The sequence below is a fragment of the Pagrus major genome, chromosome 12 (genome assembly GCF_040436345.1).
Source record: "Pagrus major chromosome 12, Pma_NU_1.0".
Lineage (NCBI taxonomy): Eukaryota > Metazoa > Chordata > Actinopteri > Spariformes > Sparidae > Pagrus > Pagrus major.
The window spans coordinates 9,856,128-9,881,086 of NC_133226.1; the positions used below are offsets into that span (position 1 = coordinate 9,856,128).

General features: G+C 39.5%; 1 protein-coding gene across 2 annotated transcripts in view; it reads right to left on the reverse strand.

Moving 5' to 3' along the window:
• Positions 1–24,959, reverse strand: part of cntfr (ciliary neurotrophic factor receptor) — a 238,751-nt gene that overhangs the window by 140,691 nt on the left and 73,101 nt on the right. For both annotated transcript variants that reach the window (XM_073478558.1, XM_073478559.1), the window contains exon 3: positions 1,431–1,512. In XM_073478558.1, the coding sequence (XP_073334659.1) occupies positions 1,431–1,512 (82 nt within the window). The remainder of the gene's footprint in view (positions 1–1,430; positions 1,513–24,959) is intronic.

The window sequence follows — 24,959 nt, forward strand, 5'->3', positions numbered from 1 at the left end:
GTTTAATGGTGAAATCCGTCTGACTTTTTCTTTACAGAATTGTTTGGTGCACAGCGTTCATTTTCTCAAGCACACTTAACCACCCAACATCAATTGTTATTCCTCCTGACTTTCATTCACAATCTCTGTTTCTGTTTGCCTTCCATCCTTTCTCTATTTTCTCAATTTCTTCCATTCCTCATCCACTTCTCCTTTTTTTGTTTTTCTTTGCCCTCTTTCACTTACCTTCTGTGCTGCTTTCCCCTAATCCCCAAAGACAACATTTCCATTTCCTAAGACATATGTGCCCTGTTTGTGTGTGTGTGTGCACATTTCTCTATGTGTGTATGTCTGACCCTCGTGACATAGTGATGTGCGTCACTGGGGACTTATTGACTTCCTTAGACTCTTTCTTTGGGTCAGCTGACTCGAACAGACGGACTGCATTGGCTAATAAGCCAAGGCCACTCTTCACTAGAAGTCAAGTGACAAATTGACTACCCGGTTCAACACAAACACACACACCATTTACACACACGTGGTCTAATTTATGGTCATGCATCGTGTGTGAACCCTCAGAAGAGCAGTCACAGCATTGAGTAACCCTTTCCAGCTTCTATTTTTCGAAACCTCTGTGCACAAATCATTTTAAACATGCTCATGATCACCAGTGGACCTGAGTGGCTTCTTTGTTTGAACCCAGATTTGTTATGGAGGTAGCCTTGGTAATGTGGCCAAAATATTAGCACCATGCAGTGAGGGATGATGAGCTGATTTGGTCAGCTATTGTTTTTCTGTTTGTGAGTGCAGAAAAGTGAATTCCAGCTACGCTCTCGAAGAGGTACATTTCCATTTTCCTGCTGCACCTTTGACCTCACAGCGAGGAATCAGCTTCTGGAGCTCACACTGGCCCAAATGGCACAGAGCAAGCACAGCTAACATCTGTGTAGGAAACTCACAGTGAATCTTACTGAAGTCCACAAGGGGTCAACTAATTCACTATAACAACAACCAAAACCTATTTTAAAAAAACAGTTTAGGATTTTTATGCTGCATAAAATCAAGTTTATGCTACTAGCAGTGCAGATTTACAGCCACATTTTATAAAAGCATTATAAAAAGAAGACCACTTGATGAAGAGGTGAAATCATTTAAGCTCAGTAGGGCAGAGTTGAGAGAGGTTGAGTGGAATGTAGTCGAGCATCAGTAGCACCACATGTAGTTTAGTGAGAATACAAGAGGGCAGAAATCATAGATTTAGAGAAGAGCAAAGAAGAGTAGAGTGGAGTATGGGAAAGTTGAGAGGAAAAGAAGAGCATTTACTTTCCTGAGAATAGAGAAAAGAACACTCGGGTTTGACCAGACAGGATAACATGAGGAGAAGCAGAGTAGGCCTCAGCAGACAAGAGGTACAGTTCCAGGAAGAAGAAGAAGATAAAATGCGTACTCACCAAGCTGACTGCGTCTCTGAGCGTAGGCTACCACCACCGCGGCCAGAACCACACAGCACAACGATGTCACAAGGTTTGCCATCTGTAGACACACACACAGCAAAGTCATGGGCGTGAGCGTGTGCTGGAGACAGGAGAGCCGGCGAGTGAGTGCGTGTCCGCCTGTCGTCCTGATTGACTGACAGACCCATAGACGCCTACAACACCATGGAAGAGATGGAGAGATAGCTGCTTCCTGTCCTCTTCTCTGTCTCCTCTCACTATAATAGTCCCTTGAGTGGCCTTTTCTCTCTCCCCTGCTTTTTTCCTTTCTTCTCCTTAAACTCCTATCTTTCAAATGTCAGCTCTTACTTCTCTCACTGTTATCCTTTTGACTGTATAACCTCTCATTTGCTTTCTTTATGTGTATCCCTCTCTCCCTGTCTTTTTCTTTCTGTTCATCAGCCTAATGGGTCCATCCTCTCTGGGATGGGCCATGGCCAGCAGCTCTTAAAGGTATAGTACACCATAAACAAACACACAGCTTTACAGCTCATGTAAAACAAAAGCACGTCGCAGGCATCCTGTCGGCTTATTACACTAATTGATGAATATCCTGTTAACAATCTGACAGCGCCCATGAAAATTATGCGAGTTAATATAGTCTTATGTGTGTTGTTGGTTGTATAAGCTGTTTTTCCACCTAAGCACTTTTTTGACTATTTTATATGCACAAAGTTAGTCTAAAGACAAAAATAACTTGTAAGGTATTCATTTTGTGTGATATTAGAATCAAATTTGAACTTAGACTAGATCAAAAGATGTGATCCCATTGTGTTTTTCAGCTAATAGGCCTAATCATTGGTTAAGAGCCCAAAACCATAATGATCCAAATGATTCAAGAACAGCTTTCAATTTACTATTACTGACTGGGATACACGTTTTAGGATATAATAACATAAACTAAGAATTCAAACTTAAGATATTATAAAAGGTAAGGTACAATAGAGAAAAAGATGGAAAAGGGAAAGTTCATTATCTCACTGTCTTTTTCAGAGAGATTTAGTAAATCTTCATGCTCTATATGAAAAAAAGGTTTTTTTCGCTTTCTTGGCGAGATGTGAAGATTGTGTCCACGTTCAAGTACGAAGCTAAGACTGGGAGCTGAATTGGGGATTAAGTGTCAACCAGCAGTAAACCTACTTTTCAGTGAGACAAGAATCAATCTTTCTCATCAAACTATTGGCAAGCGCATTTCTCAAAATACTAAGCTTTATCTTCAATCTGTAAATGAACAGAAATGTAAAAAAAGACAAACAGGTCTAAGGAGTGGTTGTGTGTGTAGCCGCAAGTTGCCCGACACAGTAGGTGAGCAAAGGTTTTCGTTTCGTAGTGAACAGCGGTGACAGCAGGCATGGCGCCCAGGTGTTCACCTAGGAATACTTCCTTCATTCAACTCCGCCTAAAGTTTTAAATTTCTGCTTTTGTAGGAACATAAAAGATCTGTGTTAATTAGTCAGATTCCACATGTTCCCTATTGAGAAACTGCCTTTTTGCTTTCTTACTTCCACCAAGAGGTGAAAGGTCAGAAGTCAAGGTCAGCGCCGACATAACTACACCACTGGAGCTCGTAGGGATTCACCGTCGTGTTCAAGCACACTTAAGCAGAGCGGACGCCTGCCAAGAAGGGGGCTTGAACCCGGATCCTGCTATTAAAAAGTGACCTCTCTCTTTTCTCTCCGGGCTGTTCCTCTGTCTCTTCCCCTCTGTTCAGCGAAGAGAGGCTCTCTTACAGATGAAGGTTTTCTAAGGGTCTGCTCACTGCTGAGAGTGGCAGTGAGTAAGGTGTGTGCGTGTGTGTGTGTGTGTGTGTGTGTGTGTGTGTGTGTGTGTGTGTCTGCGTGTGGAGAACAGAGTGAGCGCTCTAAATAGAGGCAAAGAAAGGGAAGTGAATTTCCTTGTTCTTTTGATACAAGACTCCAGCTGTCACAAACCACTGTCATCTCCCATTACCTCCGAGGTCTTTGTTTAGTTTTTTTCCCTTACTTTCTTCTACACGCTTCAACTTCTTAACTTCTTCTTCTTCTTTCACCACTACTCTCAGCACTCACTCTCTTCAGTACAGCCAGTACATATCCCTTTATTTCCATCCCTTATGTTACATCCCTCGCTCCTTCTGTCTCTCTTTGTTAACCATGACCATGAACGCTACACTACACTACAACATGTTTAAGCATCTAAGAAAGAAAGAAACAAGGATTGCTGAGCAATGTTCAGGAACATGAAAAAGCTTTTACAGTCCAATTGAAATGTCAAAAGGCAATAAAACAGTCAAAGACATTAAACTACTTGGAAATGTTTTCATGAACGACCAAACTAATGGGGTTTTAAAAAAAATAAGCTTTGACACTTAAAAGAGCTTATTACAGTAGAGAACAAATATTTAAATTATTCATTTAGTAAAGAATCTGGGGTTTCAACATAACATAAATTATGTTTTGGTAAGTCAAAGCAAAACAAAGTAATGAGGGGAAGGTTATACTCATCACAGATCATTAAGATAATAGCACTGAAGTTACTGCTCATGAAAAAATGTGTATAAATAAACAGGTAAACTGGGAAATGCACTTCCGTCACCATGGCTTCTTCACCAAGCTGTGATATGTGTTTGCAAAGATGCACATGTGAGGTCATAGCTTCGTCAGCGTCACGCGGGCAGGCCGAGCAGATTCTTTCTTTTCATCCATTTTAGATGATGCAAACTGTTTCTATAGCTAGCTCTCAGGCTACAAAAATCTTGCCAAAATTGATCAGGAATCAATAAGGGAATCGATAAACAATTTGACAAGTGAGCACAGATGATAATAGCATTGGTGTCAGAAAAATCATATGGGTGAGTCATTGTGGCTTGTTTCAAGTCATGGGAGCATTGTTGCTGGATGTTGTGCTGTAATATTTGAGCGAACATCAGCACTTCCATGCTCCACCTGTTGAATCCACTTAATATAGTTTACTTATTGTATGTACTTTATCTCACAGCGTACTTTCATAGTGGCATTGCAAAAACTAGTATTTAGCTGCAAAGTAGTACAACTGAGGTTTGAACACAGCATCTTAGTTTCATCACATACAATGTTCTTCAGGTTCAACAAACACAAATTCTTGCAGATGCAGAATACTGTAAAATTACTAAGATGGACAATTCCTGGTATGACTAGCTGCTTTCCTTAAAAAGAGCAAGACCTTTTATTTGCGTTTTAAATCCATTAGAAGATGAGGCTTTGTGTGCATGCACCTGTGACTTCAAAAGGACAGAAATAGCAACTGAAAGTTTGCATGCATGCATATGATTGAGAGATAGATTATGTGTGCGCGCCTGTGTGTCTATTAGTACGTGTGAGTGATTGGCAGCTCATATGTATTTCATCTGAGCCGATATTGAGGAGAGTGACAGGGGGTGAAATTAAAATTGCATCCCTTGTCAGAGCATCACAATCCCCATCTCTGCTCTTCAAGTGCTGGTTTGCCCATCAAAATCAAAATGGTGTGTGTGTGTGTGTGTGTGTGTGTGTGTGTGTGTGTGTGTGTGTGTGTGTGTGTGTGTGTGTGTGTCTGAACGCATTTCAGATTCTTTGAGTTCAAACACTCTGGTGTGTATGTGTGCATGCTTGAAACTGTGGGGGTATTTAGCCCGTCTATCAGCAAACAATACATTTTTGAAATCTGACAGCTTCAGATCGCTCACATAATGACAGCCCACGGGCGGTTAGCACTGCAATCACACAAACTCAATACAAACCCTCCTCCCTTTATCCATCCATCCATCCCTCCCCTGACCCTCCCATTTATTCCCTTCTTCTTCTTCTTCCCTTCTTCCATATTTATTTATTCATTTCTTATTGGAGGGGAAAGGGCTGAATAGGCGTGATTCTTTTGGCTGCGTAATTAAAATATATAATTCATCGTGGCGTCAAATGATTTTGCCTCTGCGTCTTTGTGGAGTCCGATTTGGGAACATTTGCATTTAAATTGGAAAGCCAGGAGGGAAATACACTAGGCGGGCCGGTGTGTGTGTGTGTGTGTGTGCGTGTGCGTGTAAAGATAGAAGGCATCCTTCTCTTAAAAGAAATACACGTACGTACGTACTCTCTTTTTTTCTTTCTTTCTTTGGTCTGTTTTTCTCACACAGTGTGAAACGTCCAAAATCACACAGGAACTTTGGCTGGCCAAATGGCACACGAGAACATCCTGTAATGGAAAACTTGGGAGGTTTGTCCCTTGAAATAACAACTGTTTTATTTCGTTAGGTTCAACCAGTAAATTTCTGCAAACTCTTCTTGCTTATTAATTATAATCCACAAAGACATTACTCAAGTAAAGGTACATACCCTGACAGTTTTAGTCTGTCTTTTCTCCCAAAAACAAGACGGTCGCCCTGTGAGCAAGCTGTCAAAAATAAAATTGTTCATTACAAATGTCTCTGCAGAGAAAATAAAGAAAAGCCTCCTCCTGGGGAGTAAATGAATTCTCTGGTTTATAGCACAAGAAAGTTTACAGCCTTCAGGAATATCAACCACAGATATAAAATGTACAGGAGAAGCAAGCAATAGATGCCTTGAATTGTTGTTCTTGAAGCCATCGGCAGGAAACTATGTAAAGAGTTTTGTTCAAAGAAAAATGACACCTGCTCTGACAATATGTTTGCAGCAAAAACAAGTTATTTAGCTGTTAAAGGTTAGACAAATCCATCTTATCCAGTAATTCCTTTAGGGTATGCACTGAATTGAGATGTATGGATTGTAAAGACTGTTAAAGAATATATGATGCTGAAACAGTGGTGCATTGTCCTGCTGGGATGTAAGTGGAGGTCGTGTTTCAAGATGCTAAAACCAGTGTGTCTGGCCTCATGGATCATGTTAAAAGTCTGTAAAATCACACCTTTTTCTGCCTGCTTGCTTTATATACTGACTCACAGCAACCCAACTCACCATCTGGAGGAACGAGCTGTGCACATAAACAGGAAAGAGAGCCTCATATAGCAGCCAGGGAGAGTACAAAATAGGCAGCCCACAAAGCACTTCTTCTGGAGTTAGAACATGGATCCTCCTGAAGGACTAGTCCCTTTAAATCCAAAAGTTTTAAAAAGATGTCACGATCTCAAATGATAGAGAATTGTCAGGAAAACTTGCCTGGGACAAGGAGAAAGGGTGAATAACTAATACTGTCAGGCAAAATATTCTAATTCATCATCATGAAAAGTAAAACCTTGAAACTTGGTGGTAAGGCATCCGGTCTAGGGGGTATACTTGTACATCAAAAGGATCATCATTGCAGGCATAAGACCCTTGTTCTGTGCACCTCTCAATGAACTAACTGACTTACTTTTGACACGTTTGTCCTACCTTGAGGCAATGATACGCAATGTATAAGCAACGTAGACCTGCAATTATGTCAGCTGAGCTTGAGTTCACAGTGAGACCTCCACCAAATGAACAAAACAACTATCTACTGGCCAACAAGAGGTCATTTTGTGGTCTTATAAGATGGAGGCTTTGGATATTATATAAAACTCCATCAGTACCACAGTAGGATCAAGAAGTCTGAGGCCTGATGCAATGCAATATATGAGTCATCAGTTTTTGCAAAAACTTGTGCAGTCCATGCCAGCTCAAGTTTAGCATGCTGCCATTAAAGCAAAAGGGGGACATATCTACCATCTACTGCTCATGAAAGATCATTTTGTGGTCTTATAAGATAGCAGTTTGAAATAAAAGTTTTGGGTACCAAATAAAACTCCATCAGTACCAGAGAAGGGTCAAACGGTCTCAGACCACAAGTCTACTTTGCATTTGTTTAGAATGCAATACTTGTGTTTTTTACACAAATGATAATAAAAGCTTAACAGTTTGAGTGGAAAGTAGAATCCCTGACGTCTTTTCTTTGATGACCTGAACCATCAGGTTTTGCACAAACTTGTGGAGTCCATGCCAGCTCGAGTCCATTCTTCCGTTAAAGCAAAAGGGGAATATAGCAAATACACCGTATTTTGAAACGCATGTACATTTTTCAAAGATTAAACTTTTCTCACAAACTGATATTGACATATGTAATGAAAAAAAAATTCTTAGTCTTAGTATTTGGTATGCCCCTAATCTTTTCAAAAGATTCAACTTTTCACTAAACCGATAAATCACATTGTCATTTGTACTGAAACAAATAGTATTAAAATCGAAACAAATGTGAAATAGAAGTATTTTAACTAATGGTCTCAGACTTTTTGATCCTATTGTATATATATTTTTTACCTGGCTATAAATGAAGTGACAACAGTAGAAGACTCATAGTGTCAATCTCAATGTCATCAAAAAGGAGGTAAAGCTGTGAGGAACAAGACGAAAGATAGTCTTAAGTGTTTTCTTTTTTCTATTGTTAAAAAGTGTCGGTGAGCAACAGTATTCGGGAGTTCCTTTATTTGAATAATGAAAAGTTTTTTTTTCTTTAAGCATAAAATTCAGAGCAGTATTCCTCCTATAACAAGTAAAGGCAGAATTACCATTTATCTAAGCCTTAACAGTGACTGTAAACCAACTGACAGGTGTTTATCCACAAAGGATTGGGGCATTAATTAGTTCAAATGTTAATGAGTTGACGGTGCCTGTGACCCTCGCGGCCATAATAACAGGAAAAATGGATTTATGGCACCTCATCCATCAATAACTGTCTTACAGATGATCCTTTATGACCAAACACACACGTTTTCACGCATACACAAACACATAATCACACAAAACTGTTGCCACTGTAACCTTTAACGTCTTGCTCCCTCTCAGATGATACAACTTCCTCATTCCCATAATGCTTTGCTATACTCGACAACACTAATTCTCTCATCAATCACCCGTGATCGCCGCAGATTACCCACAAGCACTGAGCTGCGGCGTTCAGCCCGATAGTGTGTCTGCTGGCATTTTGGGTAACAGCACACACACTCACATGCATACACACTTACTGATGTGCACAGTTGGCATTTGGTGAGGAGTGTTGATAGCTGGACGGCTGTGACCTTTTTCACAGTCGTTCTGGCTATAATTGCTCGCTAAAGACAGCGTCAATCGTGACCCGAGAGGCAGCGGGGGTCGCACCCATATACACATGCGCACGTACTCAAACACGCACACTCGTGCATGAGAATGTGGGCACTTGGCCCTGAGTGATAAATTCAGCCATTGATCACATGTGACTGCTCTCAGCTGGCTGAGATATAGAGGACCTGAACGCGTCAGCTACCATGTATCACGTATTTTCGAGCAGTGTCACAGTGTAACCTGTGTCTTGGGGCAGTGCTATGAACTTATCCTGGGCAGACACTCTTTCTAATAATCCATGGGTAGCATTTGTGTACTTAGTGTTATTTAGTATTAAGCCTCATATTATTAAAACACTGGGCTATTAACTCTGTTACAGTATGAGGCTGTATATGAATAACAAACCTAAACACAACTTCAACCCTGATAGATGATTGGGCATCATCATGCATTTGATCTGCATTAACAACTGCTTATCATGTGGGTTTTTTTTTTTTTCCAATTTGAGCATGACTGTGTGTGTGTGAGAGTGTGTTTGTCTCCACCCAGCCATCTGGACCTCCTTGTATGTGTAGAAGCAGATTTAGGTGGTTAGAAAGCTCTGGAAAAACACAGTGTTACCTCCAGCCCCCTCACCTCTGAACTCCATAAGTGTATCAAAGCTAAGAAAACAGAGCACTTTGTGTGTCTATGCATGTGTGTGTGTGTGTGTGTGTGTGTGTGTGTTCACGTGTGTGTGTGTGCACACGCTTGTGTCTGTGTGTGATTGAGCATGTGTGTGTCAGCATTCTTACGGCCTATAAGGCTTTGAATGATGGGTGTAGACTCCCCTTTGTGAACAGGGAGCCTCCAGGAGCTGCTCAGCTTGTGTGTGCGTGAGTGTGTGTGTGTCTGTGTCTGTGTGTGTGTGTGTGTGTGTGTGTGTGTGTGTGTGTGTGTGTGTGTGTGTGCATGCGTGTGTGTGTGTGTGCGTGTGCGTGATGGAGAGTGTGATGTACGGGCTGTGATGTTCTGAACAGAGGTGTTTTTACAGGGAGTTAATCAGAACCAGAGCTGAGGCCTTGCCCACAGTGGATGAAACGCATGCACGCACACACACGCAAAGTCACTTCCCTACCTTTCATTAATACTACTGACCCGCAATTAACTGCATCAATTTCTTTGCGACAGTGTTATTGGTAAACACAAAGTAACATCAAAAGTACATGTTGCTACCAGATATCATTGCTGTGTATTTTCAGAATCAGAATCAGAATACTTTATCAATCCCTGGGGGGAAATTGTTTACATACATTTGTATAATCTGGTGGTTAGGGCTGCAACTAATGATCATTTTCATGACGCATTAATCGCATTAATCATCTTCTACAAAAAATAAAAAAGTCAAATTACTTTCTTTGGCTGACCAATAGTCCAAGAACTTAATGATAGTATAGAACTCCCAACGAAAGAAAAAAATGATTCAAGTTTTGGCATTTTTGATTAAATAAATGACCGACAATTAACACTGACTGTAAATAAATATACATTTATCAAATACCATGAACAAGAATATGTTTTACCTTAACTTCACCCTAATATGAGATGTGATGATTTATTGATCAATGAACATAAGCAGCCTTTCATTTATTATACTTTAATTGGTTAGATAAGTGCTAAAGAAAAACTAGTTACAATTTAGCATTGCATTTATATAAATATTTCATGAACTGTATTAGGGGTCGACCAATATGACTTTCAGGGCCGATACCAATTCTGATTATTAGAAATCAAGGAGACTGAAAACCAATATTTTGGACTCATACTCATTTGCAGTAAAAACAAAACTATGTGTCAACATTTCAAACAACCAGTGATGGAATGAAAGTCTGATCAAGTATGGTTCTTAAGTACAATTTTCAGGTACTTTACTTGAGTATTTCTATTTTCTGCAACTTTAAACTTCCTCTCCACCACATTTAATTGATACATTTAGTTACTATATGCAGATTCTGATTATTCAGTGTTTTTAAGCTATTAATTGTGACGTGTTCCCAATCAGGTAGTGTTGAGGGCGGGGCATTGTGTGAGAGGATGTTGCATCAGAGCCAAGTAGTAAAGTTTTTAATTTGTTTAATTTATCAGCAATCTGACAAAAATCAACGATACCAATTATCAGAAAAATGCTGAATATCAACCCTATAATCGGCAAGGGCCGATTTAATCTTTTTTTATGCTAGCAGTGACTAATGTAACTTCTGGATGCTAGTTACAATTAGCGATGAGGAGCCTGCTATAGGGCTTCCGTTCTCCCCCCCACACTCCTTTTTTTTTTTTCCATTTTCAAACATCTTCAGTCACAGTCGACGCTGACTCAAGTGACATCACTTGAGGCAATGTATCACACTTTACACAGCTCCCTCTGGAGCCATAAAAGGCTTCACACAGCTTTTTTTGCTTTCTTCATATATGCAGTAGTATTCCCCAAGACTTCTTCACACACTTTGATGTGAAATATCGGTGGAGTTCCTCTTTCAGCGAGCGTCATGGGTGTCTGACTGACAAGTTACACAATATCTCAGGGAATAAAGATCATCATAAATTGAATTTACATACTATAGAGAAGAATGACTGTATTATGTATTCAATTCACAATTAATTCACAAGATAGCTACATTACATCTCTATTAATTCCATTTCCACCCTAAGGTGAAATGCTCTGTGGTAAAAGAATTACAATCCATTTACCAATGTGGAATCATAATTCATCTCAGTGATACAATACCGATATTTGACATCCACACAAGCTTCAGTGAGAAGCTGAATTAAGAGCTCTGCATGCCAAGTTCAAGCATCCCTTATGGCCAGTGAGATGATGGGGTTTTGTCTTCCAAAACCAGTTGATGTTATATTGGGGATAATTGCCTATTCCTCAGACCAGTGTGCAGGCCGGCCTCTTAATGACACACTGAAGCATTTCTTCCTTTTATAATTAAAAGAGAGAAGTGTGAAGTATCCAAAAGGTTCCACGGGGTCCAACAGGCTCCTGGCTCTTACTGAAGGAGATTTAACCCCTAGTCTTAGAAGATATTTTTGCATGATTTTCAGTGCAAGTGACGAGATCATATAGAGCCTCACTGGTTAGCACTGAGGCCTTACAGTAAAGGAAACTGAGATTTGGGATTCAGCTGGTGAAAAGGAGCATTTCAAACGCAAGAAACTACTCAGTATATATTATTATATTTGTACTGTGTGATTATCTTCTGTCCAAAGGGATCTTTCTGCAACATAGCTCATGAATGCAATGCTTTTTAGATCTTTGGAAATGCAATACTTTTTATGATCATTTTGAGAAGATGACAGCAGAGTAATCAAAACCACAAACAATGAGAAGATAAAGTAATCTTGACAACAAATAAGTAAATCGGGGCCCAGAGGCCCAGAAATTGATTTACTACCCCAATTCCCAAAAAGTCAGGATGCTGTGTAACATATAAATGAAACAGAATAAGCAAAATATATCATATCATCAAACAATGCAAAGATGATGTATTCATTGTTTTTTGTAAATATATGCTTATTATGAGCCAGCAATATGTTTCAATTAAGTTGGGACAAGGGCAACAAAAAACTGGGAAAGTTGTGGAATGTTCTAAGACACCTGTTTGGAACATTCCACAGGTAAACAGGTTCACTGGTAACAGGTGATAGTATCATGATTGGGTATGAATGGGGCATCCTCGAAAGGCTCAGTCGCTCAGAAGCAGAAATGGGGTGAGGTTCACCACTATGTGAAACACATGATTGTATAAAGGATATTAGTACATAGGCTCTACAACACTTTGTGAAACCATTGCCGGTAAACTGATTCTGCATTTTATTTTACACGTCACAACCTTTGTCGAATGAGAGTTTTCAGTGATGTAAGTATACTTGATTTGTAGTTAATGAACAACTTTGCCAGTGTGCTTTTGCGTAATTATCACAGCAAAATCAATTAACCCATGTCCAAACATTTCGCTGCGTCTATGTGTAAAACATTCGTCCATCAATGCCTTCTCATAAATGCAGAGGATATTTCAAGATTCAAATATGAAATAATTCAAAAGAGAGAAAAAAGGGGATTTTTGTTCTGTTTTACCTTTCATCATCTCTTCAATTTTGCATGCGAGAATTCTTATAGTTGATTCAGGACTCACTTAAAAAGTGAGTTGAGACTTTATCCTACGTTTGTCTCCAATGTATTCACACTGCAGCATCTTTTCAAAATGGAATATCTGCTCTTGCTTTGTTCTGCAGAACTAGAGGCTATTGATCTCTGACATAAGCGGCAGTTGTGATCAATGCCTCAAAATGGTGAGAGAATGTGAGTGACAAACAGAGAGGAAGACTAGAAAGGAAGAAGCCTATGAGAGACATAAGGGACAGCTGGAATGAGAAAATAGATAGAAAAGAAAGGCTGAGCAAGGAATACATGAAAAGCAAGAAAGAGAAAAATTTTCCATCCGTCTTATTGCAGTGATGTGTGTGTGAATGTGTGTGCGTTTGTGTGTGAATGCAAGCCTGGAGTGTTTCCCTGCATGTGTTGGAAACTAAAAAGAGTATGTTTACTCAACCTGTTTGCCAAGCCTCTTTGGTAAATATGGAGGATACAGTAGCAGCATAGACCGGACTTACACACATTCAAACACACAAGTTACATACACAATCATGCACACATACACCACACAAACACTATGTGTTCAAGTGTCCACTGGTCTTTACCACAGGACGCTATTTGTAGAGTGGATTTCCTACGGCCTTCGTGTAGGTCTATTAGATGGGTGGCCTTTCACACACATGTAGACATAAACTGTACACACACACACACACACACACACACAAACACACATATGCAACATATGCAACATATGCAACATATGCAACTCTGCCAGACACACACAAGAACACACATGCATGCATACTGAGGTAAACACAATATAGGTGTTGGATAAAATGCACACAAATCCCTGAACACTCTTCTGCAGTAAACACCGCTTATGCACAAGCACACACACATGCATTTACGCATGTACCGTAGGTACACACACAGCCTACGTGCACTGTAAGTTGGGTGGCCTTAGAACCTCAGTAACCAGATAAACACACTAACTATATTGGAGCATTCACTGACATACAGTTAAGTGTCTGTTGCTTCTTTCTGAGCAAATACAAGACACTGAAATAGACTATGAGCATGTGTGTGTGTGTTTAAGGACATCTGCATCCTTGCCCCAGTAGGTTGATACAAAAACACACAAGAAAATGCGAGTAGTGAATCTTGTGCTTGTTTATATTCTGCAATTACTTAACAAAATCTATAAATATTTGATACAGAGATCTAATTGAATATAATGTATTTAAATATAGCTCGACTTGCTTCTTTACAGAGTGGTCAGTAGGCTAGGCAGATCTCTATAGCTAGTGTTTAATATTTAGAGCATAATTAACTTATAAGCATATTGTTCAGGGAAAGGGCAATGTTACACAAAATTACAACACAAACAAAAAAAACAATACTATTTTGTGGTGTTAAACTTAGCTTGGAACGAACAAAAAGTCAACAGATACCTAAAGTTTGTAAGGCACAGTGTTTTGGGGGGACACTTGCCGGAATAATTAAACATTAAGGCTCAGACTAAAGTATATAAACTGACATCAAATAACTAGTGGCAACAAAATTCTGCTGTTGAGTCATCTCACATTGCCTATACCTCTGCCAAAAAGATGCACAAATCCCAAAGTTGTAGTGTGTATTTGTCATTCAAAAAGGGAAACACTCAGTACTGTGGATATACAAACAGTTGTTATAATTTTCACACCAGTCTCACAAATTTGGCCACCTCTAATCGAGAACATGTCTAAAAAAGCTGCAAATGGCACTGGCAAAGAGGCAGAGGTGGAAAAAAAATGGATAAACTGGGCTAAATGTCTGAACGAATTGATACAAAAAGGGACAGGCTCAAAGCACTTTCCTTTCTTTTTCTTTTTGTGTTTCTCTTCTCGTGGACCGATTTGCTTAGATGAATAGTCAATCACAGTGACTTCTCTCACTGACAAACTCTTCCGCCAATTCTACTTGTTCAAGGGCCGACTAGCGCCAAAGGGGAGGGACTGTGCGTAGGGCCATGGACATTCACCGAAAGTCATGACTTGTGTGTGTCAGGGCCTTTATTCCTAAACTAAATTAAAAAAAGACCTCTCCTTATCATTGGGGAATCCAATAAATGTCATTATAAATGTAAAATAACTTTTATTTTCGTGTATTCAAATCAAAATCCCATTATTTGTACTTGATCTAGATTAGCACCTCAGAATATAATGAGTGCACTCCATGTACCTAAAACCTGCTGAGCACTCAGGACATCATTTTACATCACAGTCGTGTGCTTAGTAGTTCCAGGAAGAGTCATCTATTGCTGAACAGCACTATTCTGGAGGACTACACTTACTCATCGCTGACTTAACACTGATGTTATTATCTTAGATCACCCTGTGTCTCTGTGTGTGTGTGTGTGTGTGTGTGTGTGTGTGTGTGTGTGTGTGTGTGTGTGTGTGTGTGTGTGTGTGTGTGTGTGTGTGTGCGTGTGTCGTGGAGAGCGAGAGAGTCATTCATTATCTCAGTTAACTCTGTTCACCTCAGGCCCTATAGGAACACATTCTGTCAGCCATTCTCTAACTCTCTGTCTCTCCCGGTGACGCTTTAATTCAACATTTTAGCTTGCGCTGTCCGTCCTTTTCTGCCTAGATCTGTGTCTGTCACCTTCCTTTTTCCACCTGCTGCCTATCTGTCATCCTTTCCACCTTGTCACTGCCCTTCTCTATTCACCTTCCTCACATGCTTTCCCCGCTGTCATTCACCGTCTTTCTTTCCAGTTCGCTCCTTCTTTTCTCCCTCTACCTCTCTTTAGATATCTTTTCTCTCCCCCTCGCTCCCTCTCTTGTGTCCTCCAGTAAACGCTGATGACAGCATTTCCTATTTTCACACAGCAGAGAGCCCCTGAACTTCCCGGAGGAATTGCTATGGCGATGATACACCAATGAGTAAGCAGCAGGGATGGTGACACCATGTGAATGTAAATCTATTTCAGTGTATAAAGCAATAGCCCATTTGTCTTCATATAGACTGGTTTAGCTAGGACGACAGCAAATATGAGCCCTAGTATTGTTGTAAACGAGCCAAAATTCAAAGTAGGTATTTTGTTTAAGCCCCATAAAGAAATTGATTATTTAGATTTTTATCTTAAAAAAACATATCAGAGACAAATGGAGCTTTTGTGAATGTAAATATGACAATGGAAGAAGTAGGAGGAATGACTAACGGCTCCTTCTACCACAACAAACTGCATCAAAGATGCCCTTGAGCAAGGCATTGAACGTCCGTATGCTCCAGCAGAGCTGCCCTCTGGCCAACAACAGAAAGCTGTATCCATGAGACAGATCCTTCTTGTTAAAATGCATAGCAGCATGGATGTGAACCAGAGCTGAAAGATACATACAGCCTCAGTCAACATGAGCTGAATAAATAAAGGTTAATATACAGTATATATACAGTATATATATATATATATATACAGTATATATATATATATATATACAGTATATATATATATATATATATATATATATATATATATATATATATATATATATATATATATATATATATATATATATATATTAGGGATAGGCAATGATTTTCGATTATTCGAACAGTCGTTAAATCATAAATAATCGATTAGTAAATCATGTCTGAAAAAAATATTCCTTTGTTTTACTGGTGCCTTCCGCACGGGGGCAGTATAGCATTTGATACGCTGTGTGATGGGCTGACGTTAGATGCCACCGTAGAAGAAGAAACAAGCAGGAGCCATGGAGAGAGCGCTGCAGCCGTCAAAAAGTTCCGTGTGGAACTATTTCAAAAAAACTAATGAAACAGAGGTGCGGTGTAATCTCTGCGAGGCAAAGCTTGCATATCACAAGTCTACGACAGCCATGCACAGTCATATGAGAGCGAAGCACCCAATAGAAAGTGGAGGCCCGTCATCACAGCAACAGTCAATGGCCAGCTATCTCACTAGACGAAGTACATTTGATGCCAGACATGCGGAGCAAACGACGTGCGTCATTTCAAAGATGATTGCAAAAGACATGCTCCCCATCAGCTTCGTTGAAGGTGAGGGTTTTCGGAGTTTGATGGCATTTGTTGAGCCAGAGTTCACGGTCCCATCAAGAAAAACCACAACAGCAAGACTTGAAAAACTTTTTGATGCTAATGCAAGTGAGCTGCGCACTCGGTTAACGAGTGTTGAAAAACTGTCTTTGACCACTTATTCATGGACAGCACTGACAACGGAATCATATGTAACAATCATGAAAAGTTATGAAAAACGTGGGTCTCTTTGTGTCTACGCAGCAGCCCGTGGGGGGTGGGGGGGCTGGGGTATTAGTCGAAAAATAATCGATTAGTTCCCTGTGATTATCGAATAGTAGTTCTGCTTGAAATGCCCATCCCTAATATATATACAGTCGTCCTCAAAATTATTCATACCCTTGCTAATTTTTGTGATTTTCTATTTTTGTGATGAAATGACTGCATCTTTTCAAGTTTCTTTATGAGTTATACGTGACCAACAAGTGAAAGAATGACAACAATACACAATACAAGAAATTCGTCATTTCAGGGGTATTTTATTCAAGGATTCCCAAAAAATGCCATGTTCAAAATTATTCATACCCTAGTCCAATGTCTTTCTTTAATAGTCAATAGCATAGCCTTTGTTTTTTATGACTGCTTTGAGACGATTCTTGTATGTGTCCACAAGCTTCCTGCATGTCTCCTGTGGGATGTTTGCCCATTCCTCCTTTGCGAAAGCCTCAAGCTGGGTCAGGTTGGTCGGTTTCCTAGCCATCACTCTGGTCTTCAAGTGATGCCACAAGTTCTCGATGGGATTCAGGTCAGGACTCTGACTTGGCCATTCTAGGACGTTGACATCATTGTCCTTGAACCATTTCTTCACTACCTTGGCAGTGTGTTTGGGATCATTGTCTTGCTGGTACGTCCAGTTGTGGCCAAGCTGTAGTTTCTCAGCAGATTCCTTTACGTTTTCATCAAGGATCCTGATGTAATCTTCCTTTTTCATTATTCCTTGGACCTTGACTAGGTTCCCTGTGCCACTGGAAGAGAAGCATCCCCATAGCATTATGCTTCCACCACCGTACTTGACTGTGGGCACAGTGTTCTTTGGTTTATATGCTTCGCCTTTCTTCCTCCAGACATATTGAGCATCCATATGGCCAAATAACTCCAACTTGGTCTCATCAGACCACAGGATGGTTGACCAAAAGCTGGGATCTTGCTTCAAATGACCTCTAGCAAAGGCCAGGTGAGCCTGCACGTGTCCTCCTGAGCAGCGGCGTCTTCCGAGGCCTATGTCCATGGATACCTCCTCTGTGCAAGACTCGCTCAATGGTGGACCGTGAGACCTTTGTCCCTGCCTGGTCAAGCATTTCAATTAGGGCCTTGGTTGTGGTCTGGGGGTTGTTGTTGACCTCTCGGCATATTTTCCTGGCAAGTTTGGGGGACACCTTACGCTTCCTGCCACGCCCGCTGAGGTTTTTAACAGTATTGAATTTCTTGTACTTGTTAATTATGCTCTGGACGGTTGCCACAGGGACATCATACTGCTTTGAAATGGCCTTGTAACCCTTTCCTTCACTGTGGGCACGCACAAGACGTCGACGTAGGTCTTCACTGAGCTCCTTCTTCTTGACCATGATGACCCGAAATTGAGAATGACCAGAACACTTTTCCTCTATTTATACTCTTCTGGAAAGATGCTATTTTTTTTAAATCAGTGTTTAACATTTGTTCAACAATGTTAATGGTATTTATTCCATTGTAACATTTTGAAATGACCACAGGACAAAGATTTTTGTTGAGATATTGTCAGGGGTATGAATAATTTTGAACATGGCATTTTTTGGGAATCCTTGAATAAAATACCCCTGAAATGAAGAATTTCTTGAATTGTGTATTGTTGTCATTCTTTCACTTGTTGGTCACGTATACCTCATAAACAAACTTGAAAAAATGCAGTCATTTCATCACAAAAATAGAAAATCACAAAAATTAGCAAGGGTATGAATAATTTTGAGGATGACTGTATATATATATATATATATATATATATATATATATATATATATATATATATATATATATATATATACACAACATATATATATTTATATACACAACACATATATATATATATACACAACACACATATATATATATACACAACACACATATATATATACACAACATATATATATATATATACACACACACACAACATATATATATATATATATATACACAACATATATACACACACATATATATATATATATATACACAACATATATATATATATATACACAATATATATATATATATATATATACACAACATATATATATATATATATATACACAACATATATATATATATATATATACACAACATATATATATATATATATATACACACAACATATATATATATATATACACACACAACATATATATATATATATACACACAACATATATATATATATATATATATATATATATATATATATATATATCTATATATATATATTTTAAATTTCCCTCAGCCTGAGTTGACTAATGTGAGTAATCTTTTGAATTCATATTATTTTGCTGTAATTGGCTCTACCTGCACAACTCCTGATCATAGCAAGTGAAACATTTATTTATTTATTGTGAGTGCTGGGTAAGTGGCTGAGTAATTTCAAATAAGTGGCTATTTGAGTGGTTAGAGATTAATACCAATGAAAAGGTCAAAACAAACAAAATGCTGCTGAGTAAATTTGAAAAGGAACAAAATATCACCCTAAATCACTACCATGGGTAACAGAACTGATTGAAGCCTTGTGTGTGTGCGTATCCATGCGTAGGTGAGCACTTGTGTGTGTGTGCTGTCCTAAGTAAATGCTTGACTCATCAAGGTCTTGACAGAACTATTAGCATCCTCTTCCCATTTGTACCCTCCCACACACACATGCACACACTCCTTTGCTCCTGCCCTTTCATTGTTTATTAGCGATGCAATCTGTTACAAAGGTTTGGCCAAGCATCAGCGCCGCTTGGCCCCAACGCGCACACTTTGCATCCACCCCAACTGCATCCAAATGACCTGCTGTGGGGGAAATATCGAATCAGCGATGTTTCGGAGGCTGCGGTCACGCCCGTCAGAAGGAAATAAATGCCAGAACATAACACCAGAGAGAGAAGGTGAGGAGGAAGAGAAAACTATTATGGAAAAAATGAAGACAGAGATGAAGTTGGACAAAAAGAAAATGAGGAAAAAAAGACTGCAAAAACATGACGAGGAATGAGGACGGTATGAAGAATTGTTTAGACAACAGGAGCATGAGGAGTAGGAGGGAGAAGAACTGAGCGACTGAATGGAAGAATAACAGCATAGAAAGTAAAGCGAAAGAGAACGACATGAAAAATCCCATCTCCACACAAGCTGCTGTGAATGCATTCACACATACGCAGCGGACGAAACATCTTCACAAGTGCTGCTGCACGCACAAACACACATGGATGACCAAACACACACAGATAGATGCCTGTGTGCAGTTTATGTACTGTGTTTGTCTACCGATTATGTTATCATGAACTCATTTAAGACTCTTATGCAACAGCACTTAGATATTCAACATTCAAATCATTTTTCTCACACGGGATTTGGGAACTGTGGTCTCCCGCGTAGCTCAGCCAAATATCTAACCACCCAAGCTGAAAGAAGTCCTAAACTACGCTGACTGGAAGGATAAACTTTAAGTGTATGAAATACACTTGAACCCTGAATAGTGATCATAGCAGTGGTATTTTATCTTTGCAGAGCAGGAGTTTTAACATCTGTGGGTGGGTATTATTCACATGAAAATGTCAAAACAAAAATGAAAAATATATTGTTGGGATCCTGAGGGTTTATTATTTCTTTTCCACATCTCATTTCCAAACAAGTGCTAACTTTCACCCATCAGTGGGAGACATTTAATGACTCTGGAACTGAGCCAGCGTGATGATTTGAGTAGTTGACTGACAGAAAAACATGGGTGTAACTCAAAGAAGTGGAAACTTGAAATACTGGAGAAAGAGCTGGTATCTCTTAAGCTGAAGGCTTCTTCGTCACCTTCTCAAACTATCTTACTGGTTTTAAATATAGATGTATTCTTTTTTGGAATAACCAAGCCTATTTGAATACAAATAAGTATTTGATGTGATTTATGATGGATTATACTCATGCAGGATTTGGTTTCAATGAAATTATGATTGTGCAAAATATAACTCATTAGAGATCCATAATCAAGCTAACTGGTAAACTCTCCAGGGTTTTTGGTGTAACTGACAACTGTGGAGCTTAACCCTAACCCCCTAACCAAGGATTAACACAAGCACAGCAACAAACGCTTACTCCAAGAAAAATGTATGCATTGTTTTGTTTTGTTTCTTTTTTCAAAATGTGAACATGTCCAATTGGCCTGTAAATTTTAAATAAAATGTTGATCCAATCAACTTGCAAGCTGGGTTTACAACCAAGTATGGCCTGGTTTGCTCATGAGAAAGAGAAGCAAACATCAGGTGGCTCATGTGTAAAAATGGAGCACCAGGGTTCCTTTGGGAATGATTAGTTCATATGAGCCGTCCATAGGTTGCCCTTTCCATTAAATACTCCCTGCTGGTGTCTGCACACAGTTAACTTCAATACAGGTTCAATGGGCTTATTTTCCTCTGTAGAAATAAACCATTTGGTGCCATTTATCCTGTAAATGACAGAAAACAACTTCCACTGACTGGAAAATTACCTACGCTTGGTGATCCATCACAGCAAACAATACAAATGTTTGCCCTTGTCTCATTTCTTAGTTTCCCTTAGATTCCCTTGTGACCAGGTCAAGTGATTTCCTGGTCCACAAGATGATTTATGCTCTCTGATTGGGTGAGCAAAGCCAGAGGGCGTATATTTCAAAGATTATTTGACTTAATAAAGTTTTTCACTTAAATATGAAATCCTTAATTGCTGTAATTGCCTTCCTCGCTCCTTCCTGTCAATCAGGTTACACTCAGGAACATTTCTTCCAGCAAATAATCCATCCAAAACACACTGCTTCACCAATGTAATTATCATCTGCCTGCTTGTATTAAGGTCTATGTTGGCTGCGGCGGCAGTTAATTAGGGATAGACACGACAAAGTTGGTATTTAATTAAAACAATAATAATTAAAAGATTAAATGTAGCCTATAAATCTATAAGGACAAATCCGCACACAGCAAAATGACAAATGGAATACAGGCGTCCGCACAAGTAAATAAGCTGAAGCTTTACATGGCACCAGTGCTACGCTTACCATCTGCTCAATTCAGTAAACCATCCGAGACAACAAACCTGCAAATTGGGCTTTAAAAATGGCATGAAAACAAACACAAACAGCATTCCAGTTTATGAAAGATTAGGAAATTCTTTAGGAGGAAAGGAAACATAAAAGGATGAATAACGAGAGAACAAAAGTAATCTTGTCATGTTGTTATCCGGCACAATGAGATGACAAACGTTCAATGGTGTACAGCAAAGTTGCTGTAATGGTTTTTATTGTTCGGAGGTGGCTCAGAAAGAGGTGATGCAGAGATGGATGTTAATCAAATGCTTTCTAGCTTTCATACGTCTAAACGAGTGGAGGCATATGCATGGCGTTTTGGAGCACCATTTTAGATTCTATTTTGCAGTCGTGTGAGATGACTAACAATCGCTGTCAGATTCCACTCCATTACTCGCACACACGCTCAGACACATGCACATATATCGATTACTAAAGTCTGCAGCCTGTGAATGGAAGCCAATGTGAGGTTGGTGAGTTAGGGAGGAGGTGTATGCACATATGAACACATGCATTTGAGGAATGGAAGGGCTGTGCAATGACAAAGTTTAAGCATCTGTCTCCTGCTGGCATGGAAATGTGCACACACTGATCAAACTAAAGGTGATTCCACTTGCTCGATGTAGGTTTGCTGCAAGAGCACTAAAACTGTGCCTTACCTATTTTTGGAGTTGCTTGTATCCTTGGTGATCTACAGTAAGACTTGCAGCTTAATCTGTTGTTGCATTTATTGTAAGCTGCAGATGGATACAACTGTCAGCTTAAAGTCTAAAATGTAGAAAGGAGGAGAGGAGACAAAATAGACAAGATGATGAGAAAAAAAATGTAGGAGAGGCGATGGAGTGCCAGATCAATGCCAATGGCTACAGCAGAAGGCTGTTTTGAACTCCAAACACTTGTCTAATCATTCACTCTCCAAATACCGCACACACACACAAGCGCTTGCCAGAAGCCAAAACGCCCCCTGCCACCCAGCAACACAGGTTTCATTTTTCCTCCACAAACACCTTTATTGGGATTCAGCTCTCCATTTGTACCTTGTTTCTCACACCTCCTTGTCTCTCTAATAGTCTGTCCATCTACCTTTCTTTGTCTGACTATCCGTATCTGTTGCCTGTCTGTGTTTTGCTGCCTCTGCAGTGGAGAACTTCGGCTGCACAAGGTGTGAAATGAGACCGTATTGATCGGTCTGCCTGTGTGGACGTGTCTTTGCACATGTGTTTTATGAGTGTGTTTATGAGTGAGCCAGAGACAGTTGCCCTCCATGCTTTTTCATGTTATCATGAGTGCACACAGAACCAGAATGAGTAAGATAATGACATCATTACCTCACACACACACTCTCTCTCTCATTCTCAAGCTCATATTTACTCCCTTATGTATCAATATGCTGTTACAGTATGTGGGTGTGTTTTAATCTTAATGCTTCCATATTTAATGAAATCTGGAGGCTCAGTCTTTTTAGTCATACCTATGTGGTTCTTCTGATTAATCCTTATCTTTTCTAAATTGGAAGAGAATTGACTCAACCGTATCAAAATTAATTAACATAATGCCAGTGCCTTAGAAATGTGAGGTAAGGCAAAGCAGATAAAGATAATTGTTACTAAGAGAAGTGCCATCAAAGAGGCAGTTAAAAAGGAATTTCTCTTATTTATCTCTCTTGAGGCTATGATACCTAACACAGTTTACCACACCACACATTTTACTATCTAGCAGCCAAAGAACTGCAGCGTCCGCCTTCTAACTGGGCTTGATGCGGCAATAAATTATGAAAGAAGTAAATATTAGCCACCTTCCCAAACAGCTGTGCTTAGTTTATTCTCAACTCACATTGTTCGTTCATCCCAAATCATTATAGTTGCAACATTTGCATTCCCGTAATATCCGCCAGCTCATCTGTTCGGTACATAACCCCGCCACCTCTCAGTGAACTACTTCAAAAACTTTCTGACTCTGCCTGTACTGCATGTCTGCACTTGATTCCCAACTCTTGTTGATACCATTGTTGAAGTGTGACAAATCCTTGTACAGTCTACTGGCTTGAATGTCACAATTTTACTTCCATATACAGTCAGTTTAACACCCATCCCCATGAAAGGCATTATCAAACCTTTCACTTGCTTTGAAGGAATAAGAGGATCAGCTGCAGTGCAACATGGGGAAATATACTGGTAGATTTTGTATAAATATAACTGAACACTAACTGAATGTGATTACTCTTATCTAGAATGACATTGCACAGTTCAATGCACTTTTGCTCTTCTTGGAAATCTTTGTGAAAAGTTTTTGCTCCCATCTTAATTATCTTAGTTATAGCTCACATCCAACTACTTTTTGCCTCTCTTTTAACCTTAGGGTCAATCTCATTTCCAATTTTCAGTGCCCACTTGTGCCTCAGAACAGAGTTACAAGGGGTAATGGTTGAAATCTACCTCCATGAAAAAGGACCCTTCAAGACCCTCAAACGTTATCGATAGCATTTATTAAACAGACGCAACTGGACATTTCCAATATGCATTAGCTTACTGTGGCAATCCTGGTACTATCACAATGCCATTTTGCGGTTTATCTGAGATGGCCAAGCATGGATGCTCGCAATTCTTTCACACCTTTATGCTTTCAAACAAGTAATCAAATAAAAAGCAGCAGTGCTTCATTACCCAGCTACAAGCAGTTCTCCAAAGGCTGACAACAAACTGTGCTCCTACCCTGCCGGTCTGCACTGATATTAGAGGAGTGTCACCAAGTGTAGCAACTTCTACTTTTAGCCTCATATACCATCAAATGCAACATTGAAATACGTCAAAATGCAGAAATCAGCATTCACAATGTAACGTTAGCTAGCTAGCTAGCTAGCTAGCTAACGTTACATTGTGAGCTAGCTAGCTACCAAGAAATCAGTAAACTAGTAGCACTTGTTTTATGCTTGTTATAAAGAAAAGGACCATAATACATTGAAATGAC